We start from the raw sequence: 15404 nt of genomic DNA, 5'->3' as shown, positions 1-15404 counted from the left end.
ACTTCCTGGTTTATCCTTCCTCTATTTCCTTGTTCGCAAAGTAAGTATGCACTTGCATATTTTATTTCTTACACAAAAGTAGCCTGTTTTACGTAATCTTTAATGCTCTGTTTTTCTCATATGACAGTGTATCCCAGAACCCACTCCACAGCAGTTCACTGACATCCTCTTCCTTTTCTCATCCACCTAGCAGTCCTTCATGTGGTTGTTCCACTTCATTTTACCAACGTCCTATGTATAATATTTAAATTTGCAGTCTTACATTTGCAATTAGATAGTATTACAATAATTAATCTTGTGGGCTTATATTTTTGTACAAAACATTCTTAAGGGCAAAAAACAAGGTACAGTCTCTAAAAAAAAAAAAAAAAAAGGTACGTAATAATAATGCTGAATACAATCTGAGTTTGGTTTAAAAAAAAAAAACAAAAAACTATACCTGTATACATATACCATAAAAGGGAGTCCAAGGGTACAAACTAACCAGAGTGGTAACTTTCAGGGGTTACTGAGTGGGGAGGAAAGATTTTCACTTTTTATTTTTATATTCCTATATAGCTCATATTTATTATAATGAGTATGTAACTTGTTACATATGTTTAAAATTTTTTTAAAGTTCCTTATAACTCACTAAACATTTTTTTTTCAATTGATTTGACATGGATTTGGTAAATGGCTTAATCTACCTGCATCTAGGTTTCTTATCTGTAAAAGAATGAACCTTCCTCCTTGTAAGATCAAATGATATACGGAATACTTTCAAAAAGTTATTAAAACTTTTAGATTAGCATGTTCATTCACTCGACAAAAATTATACTTCACGCAAAGGAAGCACTGCAGAAACTAGTATCTGCATAATGAGGACTGCTGAAGTGATCCACTAACTCCGAGTAGAAAGTTGTTAACGCACACCTCACGAGAATGAACTATTTTCAGAGAACTGGCACACGATTTCTTATCATTAAATCTAGGTTGTACATGTGTCATTTGTCTTAATGTCTCAGAGCAGCCCGCTGGGTGACAGTGATTATGGGAGTATACACATGTAACACTCTGCTGGGTAACAGAATTCTCCATCAGGGAAGCCCCTACAGCATCTTTCACAGCATCACTGGTGAACTACAATGGGGGTGACAGATTGAGGGGGATGCCCTTACTCTCCCTTGCCTGGCTTCCTCACTGCCCCACAGGCATCAATAAGGCGGTCCAGAAAGGGAACGAGACCAAAAGCTAGGCTAACTTACCTTACAGAGAAGAAGTCTGTCGCCCTGGTTTCTCTGGAATTGGACCACCTGAGCGATGTAAGGCTCAGCAAAGCACTAGTAACTGAACCAAGGGACTGGGAGTCAGCAGTTCTAGCTGTGAGCCCATTCTGTGGACCCTCTTCTGACTCAACCCCTAGTTAATATCTGATTCAAGTACCTTGTTGTCATTAAATTAAATCCAACCAGAAGTATCCGAAATACAGTTAGGTTCCACGTCTACCATAGCCAAGTTACCAGAAAATCAGTCTTCAGTTGCAATTTACAAATAAGGTTACCCTTCAGTTGGCAAAAAGAGAAGTTACCCTCCTCCTTTGTCACTATTAGTCTTGAATTATGTGTGATCTGAATTATGCAAGGTCTTCAGAAGAGCATCCCTCACATGTGTACTGTCCTGAATTTCACCACTGGGTCTCACTACCCTCTCATGATAATAAGAGTGGTCACCAGTTTCATCAGCCATGAGACTAGGCTCGACTCTAGGCTTCTAGCTGACCCATCACCTCACAACAAACTGCTAGACATTCTTTCAACTTGTTATTATATGGGACACAGTACAGATCCATCTTCCTGTTCTTGGGACAATTCCTACTCACTCCAGTACTTTTTAGCTTGCAATCCCATGTCCTTACTCCCCTAATTACACAGGTAGTGGGAAATCCACGTTTATGCTTTCTAGTCAGAAATATCCTTAACAGCAACTGTTGCAGTGCAGGGGATCAAACTATGATTTAACTATCGAGCACCTAAACCTGAGTTCTTTCTCCTCCTCTTCATTTAGGAGCCACTTACTATACTTCAGTGAGTGAAATATATATGAAATGGCCCAGGAAAACGTTTGTTCCCTAAGAATTGCAGAATCTGAAACGGGTCTAGGATACTGATTGAAGACCCTCAACGTATAGAGAAGGAAACTGAAGACAGCTCGACAAGCTACCTGACTTGCCCTGTGCCACCTGTCACACCCTGACTAGTGCTGAGCCTGGACTAAAACTCAAGTCCAAATTACCAAATCACTGGGCAGACTCGGTGTGAGACCAAAAACAGTACTGAGTGAAAGAGTCTAGATTACCTGCTTACCTGTTTGGATCCCTGTTTCTTGCTCTAATTGATGGTAGAGTTTGTTTGAATAGTCTGCCATCTTCTGCTCAATGGTCAAGTGTCTGGCGGTGCTTAGGATGCCAGCACAGAACCTCGTAGAGCCAGCAGCCAGCCTGTAGGATGGATGCAAATGCTATCAGGCAGACTCACACATCCGTGAATACAACATATTCAAGGTTCCTTATTATAGCACTGTTTCTAACACTAAAAGATGGAAACAAACAAAATGCCCATCAACATGAGAATGATTTAAAATTTTGGAGTTCACCTATTCAACAGAGTACTTTACATACAAAATGAATGAGAGGGGAGGGTACAGCTCAATGGTAGAGCACGTGCTTCATTAGCACGCACAAGGTCCTGGGTTCAATCCCCAGTACTTCCATCAAAATAAATAAATAAATAAATAAACCTAATTCCCGCCCGCGCCCCCCCCCCCTGCCAAAAAAATAAAAAATAAAAAGAATGAGAATACTTTTATGCACCAATCTTAATGGAACAACCCTAAAGAAAAAAGCCAGGGGAAGAACACAGTTTAAGTCATGCTACCACTTGCATGAGATGGGGGGAAAAAATGAATATCCAGATAGCCATATACATACCTACCAATACATATTTGATTATACATGTAAAAGAGTATCTAGAAATGATATGCAAGGAACTTAGCTCACTTCCAGTGAGGGAAACCTGTAGCTGAAGGTCAGGCAGAAGGAGACTTTTCCCTGTATGCTCTTTTATACAATTTCAATTTCGAACTCTGTGAATGTGTTGCCTATTCAAAAATAAACACACTTTAAATGTCTTAAATGTTGTCCAATTTGTGATAGGCAATAGAACATGAAAAGCCTGGAACAGAAAAAGGACACTAGGGAAAAAGTGAATGAATTCTTTAGTGAACAGAAACTTCAGTTAATAATAATGTCTCAATATTGGCTCGTTCACTGAAACACGAATCTTAACGTAAGATGTTAGTAGCAGGTGAAACTGGATGTGAGGTACATGGGGACTCTGAACTAGCTTCACAATTGTTCTGTAAATCTAAAACTGTTCTAAAATAAGTTAATTAAATGAAGAGGAACAGAAATAAGGCAGAAAGCAGCTCAAAGACGAAGCACCCGAGTCACAGGATTCATTGCTGTTTTACTACAACAGAGAGAGCAGGATGGTAAGATGTGCTGCGAGCCTGACAGAAATACATCCCTTAGCTACTTGTTATGCTGGAGCCTGCCACTTCTCTGAAAACCAAAAAGCATGAGTATTGGGCATCACAAAACAATGTACTGGAGATTTCACTTTTCTGTGATTCTTCTTAATGCCACTTCGCAATATTTAGATTAGCTATTGGTGGGTCAGTGTTACCAAAAGGGATGAGGGAAGCCCATCCAATCAGTGAAGGGGAGCCACAAGCCAAGCCAGGTCCAGTTTGATCCTTACCTGCCCTGCTCCAAAAGGACAATATCCTTCCATCCCATCTTAGAGAGATGATAGGCCACAGATGTGCCCATGATTCCACCCCCACAGATGACCACGTGTGCCTCGGCAGGCAGGGCAACGGAATGCGCTTCGGCGACGAATGCACCGCTTCTGACTGAGGACCACTTCTGCCATCCTCGGCTGTTTCTTTGTCTTCGGACCACTGATAGCAACCGGTGAAACATCACGTCCGCCAGCAACTGGGAGATGTGCTCTCACTCAGCTAAGAAGGAGATCCCCAGAATTCCAACTAAACAGAGAAAAACCAAACATATTTCATACCACTGTATTCAGTGCATAGAATTAATAAGAAAGGGCTGAAACAGAGAATAGTAATTGTTCGTTCAGCAAAAGTCTGAGAACTTACTGAGTTCCAGACACACTGCTAGCTGTAGATACAGCAGTGAACACGGAAGACGAGGCCCCTGCCTTTACACAACTTACGTTTGGGAGAGACAAGAAGCCAATGCACAAATGAAACAAGTAACAAAGCTAGCATGATGGAGTCATTAGGGGCACAGTCAAAATACGATGGTCAGAACAGGCACATGAAAAAATGCTCAGTATCACTAATTATCAGAGAAATGCAAATCAAAACTACAATGAAGTACCACCTCACACCAGTCAGAATGGCCATCATGCAAAAGTCCACAAAGGACAAATGCTGGAGAGGCTGTGGAGAAAAGGGAACCCTCCTACACTGTTGGTGGGAATGCAGTATGGTGCAGCCACTGTGGAAAACAGTATGGAGATTCCTCAAGAAACTAAAAATAGACTTACCAGATGAGCCAGCAATCCCACTCCTGGGCATATATCCAGAAGGAACCCTACTTCAAAAAGACACCTGCACCCCGATGTTCAGAGCAGCACTATTTACAATAGCCAAGACATGGAAACAACATAAATGTCCATCGACAGATGACTGGATAAAGAAGTTGTGGTGTATTTATACAACGGAATACTATTCAGCCATAAAAAATGACAACATAATGCCATTTGCAGCAACACGGTTGTCCCTGGAGAATGTCATTCTAAGTGAAGTAAGCCAGAAAGAGAAAGAAAAATACCATATGATATCACTCATATGTGGAATCTAAAAAAAAAAAAAAAAAAAAAAAAGACGACGACAAATGAACTTAAATATAAAACAGAAACAGACTCACAGACATAGAATACAAACTTGTGGTTGCCAGGGGGGAGGGGGGTTGGAAGGGACAGACTGGGAGTTCGAGATTTGTAGATACTGACAGGTATACGCAGAATAGATAAACAACTTTATACTGTATAGCACAGGGAAATATATTCAAGATCTTGTAGTAGCTCACGGTGAAAAAGAACATGAAAATAAATATGTGTATGTTCATGTATGACTGAAAAATTGTGCTGTACACCGGAAATTGACACAACACTGTAAACTGACTGTAATTCAAATAAATAAATAAATAAATGTCAGAAAGAAGGTGACATTTGAGAAGACCTGATGGATGGAAAAGAACGAGCTACAAGTGTGCCAGACAGAAGAACGAGCACGTGCAAAGGCCATGAAGTGAGACAGACCTGGATGAGTCCAAGCACAGAAAGGAGGCCGGCGTGTCCACAGCATGTGAGCGAGGGGAGACGACCTGAGACAAGGCTGGAGAGGCGGCAGAGAGCAATCGTACATGGCTCTCAGACACCACCACGAGCAGCGGGACTGATTCTAAGTGCGAAGGAAAATACTGCAGCAGGGGAATGAAATGATGGGGTGTGTTTTCCTAAGGTCAGGCTGGCTCCACGGTGCAGAGTGGATTGGAGGAGGGGAAAACAGAGGTGAGTCAGGTGCTACTACTGTAGGTGTCCAAGGGGGTGCCGTGGGGGTTCAGAAAGGATGATGGCAGCAGACTCAGAGAAGTGACTGGATCGTTGGGGAAGCAGAAATGACAGAACTTATGTGCCAACAAGCCAGATGTTAAAATGGGGAAAAGGGAGGAATAAGGATGATGGCTAAGTTTCTGGGCTAAGCAACTGGGGCCACTTACTCTATGAGAAGGATCAGAAATAATAGGGAGGGAGGCAGGGAAGGAGAGCGAGCAGGAGGGAGGCTGTGAGGGTGTGCACGTGTGTGTACAATGAAATATTCCACTCCCTGATGTCAAGTGCGAAGGACCCGTCAGGCATCCATGTGGAAACATCGAGCAGCACCCGGACATGCGAGCCTGAAACTTGGAGTGTGATTCGGAGGTCATCAGCATGTATACAATTCCTGAAGCCCCAGCATTTCGAACACCAAGACTTCTGAGGCTCCCCGCACGTACACACGAGGAAGAGAAGGACTAGAGGCAGGACTGAATGCTGGGGCAGACTCACAGAGCATCCAGAGAAAGAGAAGTGGCTGAAGAGATGAAGAAGGAGTGGCTAGGGAGGCGGAAGAACACCAGGCAGAGGTGTCACCGAAGCCCAGGGAGGGACGTGTGTGAAGAAGCGGTCACTACAGAGGGTGCCAAGGAAGGAGCAAGGTGGCCGCGTGTCCACCAGAATTTCACAACACAGAGGCCCAGGTGTCCTAAAAAAGAACATTTTCAGGGGATGGAGGGATGGAATACACGCCAGAGCAAACTGAAGTGTAAGTGAGCGGGGGGTGGGGCGCAGGCGACTGTGACACTGAGCTCGGAAGGGGAAGGGAAAACATGGAGCACAGCAAGGTCTGTTTTTTAACCGGGGACTATTAAGAATGTTTCACCGCTGCCAGGATGAGCCAGGAAAAGGGAAAGAGGTGGGTGAGGAAGGAGAGGGAATAAGAAAGGATGCGGTCCCAGAGAAAGACAGAGAGACGGGATGCAAAGCCATAGCAGAGGAGGCGTGCCTCGCGCTTCCACGGCGATGCGGTAGAGTTGAAGGTACTGGATGTCTGCTCCAGAAAGGAGGGATGACTCGTCTCCTCAGGCTCACCACTCACACACGAGCCACCGGCTGCAACGTCTCTACCAGACAGTAAATGTCGTAGCTTAGAGAAGAAAAAGAACGCAGGCCATGCCTATCGGGAAAGGGATCATATAGAGAATAAGACCTAAGCTGAGCCTGGGAGGATAAAACTGGGACAAGGAGAGACAGAAAGCACACACAGTCAAGCTGCAGAACAAGTCTGACCCTGCGGGCTGGTGGAGGACAGGAAGGGATCTGGCTCGGAGGCCTCAGTGTCTCTGAGTCCTGGGAGCAGAAACTGAAGTCAGGTGGAGCCAGACCGGGGAAGACGCTGGATATTTGGTCTGACGTGGCCCAGTACCACAAACTGAAAATGAGAAAGGCAGAGTTTTAGAAAAATTTATCTGACAGCAAAAGAGAGGACTGTTCAAGTTTCAAGAAACTGAAGAAAGACCTGCTGGCTGACTGTGCAGTCACTGAAGTACAGGAAGATGAGGACTTCAGACCAGAGGGGTGGCAACAGCAGACATCAGGGCAGCACACCGCTAGTATCACCGGCACCTCCACTACCAGCCCCGGGACCCAGTGGGCTCCACCATCAGCCCCAGTCATCTAAGGCCAAAGTATCCACGCCCATCCATCAGACAGGACTCACAACCGTGACCAACGCGGGTACAGATTGTATTCCGAGAAAAATCCCAACCAACGAGGGACTAACTATTTGGGCCACTTTGGGGGTGCCATCATGCCTCGTGTCCCTGCCAAACTCTGTCTCAAGACACAAGCTTCTCCACACAGCTAGTCTTGCTGTAAGCTCATCTCCACGTAACCAATTTCTCTCTCCAGATCCAATCCCTCTCTGCTTTCCTCTCCATCAGACTTCTCCACTGCGCCCCTCAGAACATCCTTTCCAAAGTTACATGCCCACCCCTTCACTGATGTCCTCTCCACCTGTGTCTCAACAGAAATGCAAGTCTCCTCTGGCACATGGCCAGCCCTATTCCCCTGACCTCACCATCGAGAGGTAGGGTCAGGGTCGGCATCCTCATCCTTCTGCACCATTACCACCTGGTCATGCTTAAAAAAGACCCCGTTCCACTGTGGCTGTGCTGGCAGGCACCCCGTTCCTAGCTCCAGGCTACCTCCTGTAAAGCCCCATCCGGGTTCTGAACCCATAACGCTGCTCCTCTCCCGACCTTGGACCCCACCTCCTGTCTCCCTTCATCTAAGCAGATAACCTGTCTCATCTTGACCCCTGAAACTCCACCTGTAAACCTCCTTGCATCATCTGCAGCCACCTCTGCCATCCTGCACAGGGTCAAAACCTAGTTCTCTCACAGGCGCCTGGATCCCGCTTCTGCTTCCTTCCCAAGAACCAAGCTCCATCAACTGTCCTCCTCTGTCAGACACCTTCTGGTTTCCCTCCTCCTCCTCTGCCATTTAGGTACGCTCAAGTACCCCACCCCCCACCCAGCAGATTTAAGAAATAAAACAAAGCTCCATAACCTTCTTCGGTCAGCAATTTTTAATTCTACAAATTATAAATTATAAAATGATGGTCTTTGCAAAAACTCAAACACGGGAGGCAATTAAGATTTCCCAAGACGCAAAGCTCACCAACACCAGTGTTCATGATAACTTCCCAGATTATTTCTGCAGCAGTGAACTGCCCTGATGTCCACTTGTTTGCCACCACCTTTGTCATGAGTCCCGCTTTTCTTTACCTTGGTGATGGCACGGTCTGCCAGTGGAATTTTTAAGCAAAAATTTCTTAACATGTGCTTCACAACCTATCTTTTTCACTCAATAAACAATACACGGAAAGACCTACTTCTACTCCCCCCCCCCCAACTTTACCCCCATCCTACTTTCTCCTGAACCAAAAGCAGGCGGCCTTCTGCCCCACAGGCCACCGACACCACTCTCAGAGGAACACTAATGCTGCTATTAGTCCAGGGGCATTTTCTGGCACCAGCTCACTCGCCCATGGACGCCTCCTTCCTGCTCACACACTCTTTCCTTGTTTTGTGTGACACCCACTGCCCGGATCACGACTCGCCGGCCTCTCTCCTCTGCCTTCTCTATGTGCTGACGACCCTAAAGGGCTCCCTGACCAGCTCCTCTCCCCCGTCCATTATCATCCAGGCGACTCCCTCTCCTATGACTCACGGCCTAACCCCTGACAGCTACCCTGAGCCTCAGGCCAGCACGTCTAGTTGAAGAACCGCCACGGCCACTTGGACCCCCACGGGTCAAACTGAGCACAGAAGGTGAAGCCGTCTTCCTCAGTCTCCAACTCCGTCCACTTCCTGTGTCCCCCAGGGACACCACATACTACAACCCTGGGTGTCAGCCTGCATTCTCCCTTTCTCTCCCCTCCGCTCTCCAGTCAATCATCAGGACCTAACAATTCCACACTCTACGTTTCCCTCTGACGGACGGACTTCTATCCATCTCCCTTCCCTTTCCTGAGCACAAGCTGCCATCCCCTCACTCAGTTTAGGCAGAAGCTCCCCTACGGGGCTTCCAGCCTCTACAGCCTCTACTCTGCACACCATTCTCACCCCCCAGCCCCCACACAGGGCTCTGGGCCACTCTTCTATAATGAAAATCCACCTAGAGCCAGCATACTATGCAACAGTGAAAATCTGAAAGCCTTCCCATTAACATCTGGACCAAGACAAGGATGCCCACTCTCACCACTTCCATTAAATATAGTACTGGAACTCCTAGGCACAGCAATTCGGGGGGGAAAAAAAGAAGAAGAAATAAAAAAGATCCAAACTGGAAGAGAAGAGGTAAAATTGTCATTACACGTGGATGACATGACACCATATATAGAAAATTCTAAAGGCTCCACACAAAAAATACTAGAGCTGTAAAAAGAATATGGAAAGGTAGCAGGATACAAGATTAACACAGAAATCAGTGGCATTTCTTTACACTAATACTGAAATGTCAGAAAAGGAAAGTAAAGAGACAGTCCCGCTTAAATTCCATTAAAAAAAATAAAACAGTTAGGGATAAATATGACCCAGGAAGTGAAAGACTTACACAAACAGAACTACAAAACACTGACCAAGGAAATTAAAGATGACTTAAAGAAATGGAAAGATATCCCATGTTCTTGGATTGCAAGAATTAATGTCGTTAAAATGGCCATACCACCCAAAGCAATCTACAGATTTAATGCTATCCCTATCAAGTGACCCAGGACATTTTTCACAGATCTAGAACAAATAATCCTCAAATATATATGGAATCACAACAGACCCAGAATTGCGAAAGCAATACTGAAGAAAAACAATGAAGAGGGAGGAATAAACCTCCCAGACTTCAGACAATACTACACAGCTACAGCAATCAAAACAGCATGGTATTGGTATAACAACAAACATATGGAGCAATGGAACAGAACAGAGAGCCCACAAATAAATCCACTAACTTTTGGTCAGTTAATCTTTGACACAGGAGGCAAGAACATACAATGGAGGTAAACACAGTCTCTTCAGCAAATGGTGTTGGGAAAACTGGACAGCTACATGTAAATCAATGAAGTTAGAATTGGCCCTCACACCACACACAAACATAAACTCAAAATTAAACATAAGACAAGACGCTATAAACCTCCTAGGAGAAAACATAGGCAAAACATTATCTGACATAAATGTCAGCAATGTTCTCCCAGGGCAGTCTACCCAGGCAACAGAAATAAAAGCAAAAGTAAACAAACGGGACCTCATTAAACTCACAAGCTTTTGCACAGCAAAGGAAGCCACAGGAAAGCAAAAACACAACCTACGGAATGGGAGAAAATATTTGCAAAAGATGAGACTGACAAGGGCTTAATCTCCAGAACATATAAACAGCTCACACAACTTAAAAAGAAAAAACAAACATCCCAATTCAAAAATGGGCAGAAGACCTAAGCAAGCAATTCTCCAGTGAAGACATACAAATGGCCAATAGGCACATGAGAAAATGCTCAACATCGCTAACTATCAAAGAAATGCAAATCAAAACTACAATGAGCTATCACCTCACACCAGTCAGAATGGCCATCATGCAAAAGTCCACAAAGGATAAATGCTGGAGAGGGTGTGGAGAAAACGGAACCCTCCTCCACTGTTGGTGGGAATGTAGTTTCATGCAGCCGTTACGGAAAACAGTATGGAGATTTCCCCAAGAAACTAAAAACAGACTTACCAGATGATCCAGCAATCCCACTCCTGGGTGCACCTCTGCTCTCCAGTCAATCATTAGCGCCTAACAATTCCACACTGTACGTTTCCCTCTGAGAGACGGACTTCTCTCCATCTCCACTGCCCTTACCTGAGCACAGACTGCCGTCCCCTCTCACCTAGTTTAGGCAGAAGCTCCCCTATGGGGCTTCCAGCCTCTACGCTGCACATCATTCTCACCCCCCCAGCTCTCACACACAGGTCTGGGCCAGTCTTCTAAAATGAAAATCCTATTCCATGCCCCAGCTTAAAACCCGTCAACGACTATCTGATGCCCTCAGAAAAAGTCCAATTCCTTGATCCAAAGGGTAAGACCCTTCACTATCTGCTCATTTCTTTCCTCTCCTTTCACATTCTAACCAAGTCAGACTGAATCACTTGAAACTCCTCAAACACGTCAGACGTTTAGTTTTTCATTCACCTCCAGGTCTGTGCAGAATGTTCCTGCTAACTGGTGTGGTTCCTGCCAACCCTCCCCGCCAAATAAAGATAATCCCCTCAGCTCTCAGCCTGTTTGACATCTCATTTGTCCCCTCTCTCCCCTGACACTTGGTCAGGTGACTCTTCCCTGTCCCCCAAACACCCTGCACTACTTCCTCCAGCACAGAGCCAGTCACACCACATAATGGTCTGTTTGCCAGCCAGGGAAGCAAAACGGCAATCAAGCTGAGAATTCAGACTTCAGAAGCAGACAGATCTGGGTTTGAAAATGTCCCCCACCTCAGGTGTATGACTTGGAGCAAGTCCCTCAGTCTCTGGGCTCCTTATCTGTAACATGGGCTAGAACACCTACTACACCCGGCGGCTCCAAGACTAAAGCAGACAGTGCAGGAAGAACAGGGCAAGTGGCGCCGAAGCAGCACTCAGTAAGTGGTAGTTTACTTACTGTTATGAGGGAGTTCTCTGAGAGCAGGGAATGATTACAACTGCATCAGGGTTTTCCTAGCATTCAGCGTGGGCACCTAGGAAATACAAGCTGATGAATGATGAGAACAGAAACAAACGAGATGGGGAAAAAACTTAATGATGACTCAGATCTCACGGCTAGGCCCCCAGATTTGAGGGACTACCTAAATAACCTGAAAGAAGTTTAAAAAGGCAAAATTCTTGTAAGCAGTTACAATATGCCAGACACTGTTTTATAGATACAACTAATTTAATCCTCACAACTCTGTAAGACAGATACTATAATTTCTATTCTACCCCAGAAGAAACAGTGGCACACAAAAGTGATGTGACACTTCTCTGTGGCACCCAAGGTCCTGTAACACTGGTGAGTGGCAGAGCATGAATTCAAAGCTAAGCAGTCTGGCCTAGAGTCTGCCATTGAATCATTACTCCATGCAACCTTTAAATCAAGATTAGATGAGTATCTTTAAATTAAGACGAGATGAGGTAAAAAAAAAAAAAAAAAGGATAGCTGTGAGAACAAAACCACAAGGCAGCACTTTCCCTAGCAGATAAAGGGAACTGCAAAGGTGGCGTTAGAAACATAGTAACAGATGAGTTTCAAGCCACTGAATAAACAATGTTAAAAGGCCAGGGTGATAACCAAAAAAATAATTTTTGACCTTGTGCTCATGACCTTCAAAAGAGTTAGTGACATGGTGAGGGGAAAAAAAAAAAAAGATTCACAGTGGACGCAAACAATGAAGAAAGGAAGGCATCAGAGTATTCAAGAAGGTTTGGCAGAAGAACTAAAGCAAAGCAAGAGTGCAAAGGAGTAGGAAAAAACCAAAGAAGTAAATCATGTACATGACTGAAAATAAATCATAGTTCTTAAAAAGAAAATGACTGTATAACATTCTCTAAGAAAAACAATTTCTGCTAAGAAACCCCTCAATACTGGGCCTGGTTATGCTCAGATCTGCCTACACGTCAACGAGAGCAAGAGGACAGCTCCAACTCTCTCTCAACTGTTCCTCTGAATGCTCACAGCATCGTGTGCAAACCCGCAGCTGGTCACAAGGAAGACTGGGTGAGAACAGATAAGAGTAACACATTTCCCACACCTGCCTCAGCATTGGAGCCACCTGGGACACCAGGTGATCCGACAACTTTAAGAAATTAATACGAACCCCTATCCGTGGAAAAGTTCCTGCCACCTCCCCGCCCAGCATCCCCCTACAACATGCTGACATGCGAGGCGAAACAGACTTGAAGATGTCTGAATCAAATCAGTGTCATACAAGTCAGTCCCGAGGGGGTCAGTCTTTAAGAAGAGGGCTCACTGCCCTGGCCTGGACGTTTCCAAGTAACCTCACTGCCAGACTCGGCCGCAAGTTTTACCAGTTACTTAAGCACAAGCGGACCGCGCGTTTCCACGCGGGGAAACAACTCCACCTGCAGAGTTGTCCCAGCTGAACAAGCCTGAGCCGCGCTGCGGGGTGGGAGTGGGGGAAGGGGTGCCTGCCCAAGGCGGGCCTACAAGAGCGTGGGCATCCAGGCTGAGCTGCGGGCGCCTGGCAGAGCCGGTGCGCGGGCCCCGGGGCAGCTGGACACGGGTCCCCGAGACGCCACAGCCGCAGAGGCTGAGGGAGTTCAGCCGACCCACTGTCCGCCTTCCGGAGGACCGGGCAGATCCGCCGGGAAGCGAGGGACGGCCGGGACCCTCCTGAGCGAGACCACAGCGGAAAGAGGGGGCCCTGGGGGTCCCGGGGGCCCTAAGGCCCGCGCGGACGGGGAGGCCACAGCGGCCCCGCGGCTTCTCCTTACCTCACGTGCCCCCACGGGCTCCGCGCTCAGCAACACCCGGCCTGACGCATAGCAGCAGCCGCCACAGCAGTCGCGGGGGGTCGCGGAGGCCGGAAAGGGGGCACAAGGAATGGGGAGGGGACGAGGCGGCGGGAGGAAAAAAGTTCCGGGGAAAATTGAGCCCGCGACCTTCCGCGCTTTACGGTCCCTAGCAAGGGGACGCCGGTGCGTAGTATAAAGCGCGCCCGCGCGCGCCGTGACGTCACGGTAGGGCCCCGCCCCCTGGCACGTGGGCTTGTTTGGGTCTCGCGAGGCCACTCCCCTGGGGCTCTCCACTCCACCAAGATGGAGGCCAGCTGGAGGCCTGGTCTTTCAGGGCTACTTTGCAGCCCCGGTCTCGGATCCTGTCGATTTCTGCAGGAGGAGCCGGGACGGCGGAGATGGCGGCAGCCCCGCCCGAGTGTGGGGAGCGTTGGAGGGGGGGGAAGGTTCCCTCTTCCCTCGAGGCGTCTTGCCACATCCGGACCTACGTGGGTCCGCCTCCCAAAGACACTCTAGTCCAGGGGGTAAAAATGACTTCTCGACCGACAGCCACTTTCTTCTTTGGAATCACTCCGGTCTTCTTGGGCGAATCTCTAGCAGAGAGGATCGGAAATCCGGCCGGCTGGCCTGTCCCGACTTCAGAGGCAGGATTAGAGGACCTGAGCTGTGGGCGGGATCTTACTCTTTGCACCTTGCCTGCTTGTCTGGACCAGAGGAGAAGGAATCATTCACTCCAACCGCTGAGAAGTTGCCCACCCACTCCCCCACCTCACCTACTATCACATCGCCCTGTGTTCTTTCCTTTAGAGAACTTGTCACTACAGTAGATGAGTGCTTGTTGACAGCCTTTCCCACTGGTTGCAAGCTCTGCCCTCTGACCACAGTACCTAAATCACATACAGGGGTATGTTCTCAGCATTTAGAACAGTGCTTGGCACAACGTCCAGTAAATATCCTCTGAATGGAGAGCGAACTAATAGTACAGCCTCCCCTGCTTCTTGGACCACACTGGCCAATTCCATCCATTGGATTCAAGCCCATCTCACCACACAAGCCAATGTTGTTTGATGGAGGGCCTCTTGTGGCCGGGCACCGTGCTAGGTGATGGGACTCAGCAGTGCGCAGGGAAGAAAGCGCTTCTGCCATGAAGGAGTGATCATATAATTCCAGGGACCCCTGTGTGACTGGGCCAGCCCACAACCTGCATACTTTGTACACCCTCACTTGCCAGTTAACTCACACAAAATAGCCCATAGGAGGTCTGGTTTCCTGAGAACCAATACTGCCGTTTGCTACTCTGATGCATGGAAGTTCAGGGCATTCTGGGCCTCCATGCTAGATACATACTTTAATATTTTAGCTCTGGGCTTAAAGCTTAGGGTCACCAGCTGCCTAAAAAAGAAGAGGGCACAGGCTAACACAGCTGAGGCATATTCTCGGGTGAGCCTTTCCTGATACCTAACTGTGGCAATTGGGGGAGAAAAACCACAAATTTTCGTGATGAGCCATCCTGCTGATGCCATTGCCCGGCATGTGAATTTGGCAGAAACCAAGTTGTCTATAGGAAATGGTGGCTGGAATATATAAAGTGCTGTTTAACCTGTTTAACTACATTCTGGTTTCATGCAGTAAGCAGTGAACAAGCTGTATAGATTTCTCCAAGCTCCCCTCACCCATGCCCTTTTTAAGC

General features: G+C 46.8%; 1 protein-coding gene across 5 annotated transcripts in view; it reads right to left on the bottom strand.

Annotated features, from left to right (window-relative positions):
* The window catches only part of LOC105092083 (pyruvate dehydrogenase phosphatase regulatory subunit, mitochondrial), a 29693-nt gene extending 15799 nt beyond the window's left edge, over positions 1 to 13894 (bottom strand). For 2 of the 5 annotated variants that reach the window (XM_031458094.2, XM_064488972.1), the window contains exons 1-4: positions 13694 to 13894; positions 11865 to 11940; positions 3798 to 4086; positions 2343 to 2476 (exon numbers count right to left, since the gene is read on the bottom strand). In XM_031458094.2, the coding sequence (XP_031313954.1) occupies positions 2343 to 2476; positions 3798 to 4021 (358 nt within the window). In that variant the 5' untranslated portion in view covers positions 4022 to 4086; positions 11865 to 11940; positions 13694 to 13894. Of the gene's footprint in view, positions 1 to 2342; positions 2477 to 3034; positions 3440 to 3797; positions 4087 to 11864; positions 11955 to 13693 lie in introns of those variants that run through there. The other 3 variants (XM_064488974.1, XM_064488975.1, XM_064488976.1) reach the window with 3 other exon arrangements.
* Positions 13895 to 15404: the final 1510 nt, after the last annotated feature.

Source organism: Camelus dromedarius, chromosome 9 (assembly GCF_036321535.1).
Source record: "Camelus dromedarius isolate mCamDro1 chromosome 9, mCamDro1.pat, whole genome shotgun sequence".
Classification (NCBI taxonomy): domain Eukaryota; kingdom Metazoa; phylum Chordata; class Mammalia; order Artiodactyla; family Camelidae; genus Camelus; species Camelus dromedarius.
This window is presented reverse-complemented; position numbering and strand designations above follow the sequence as displayed.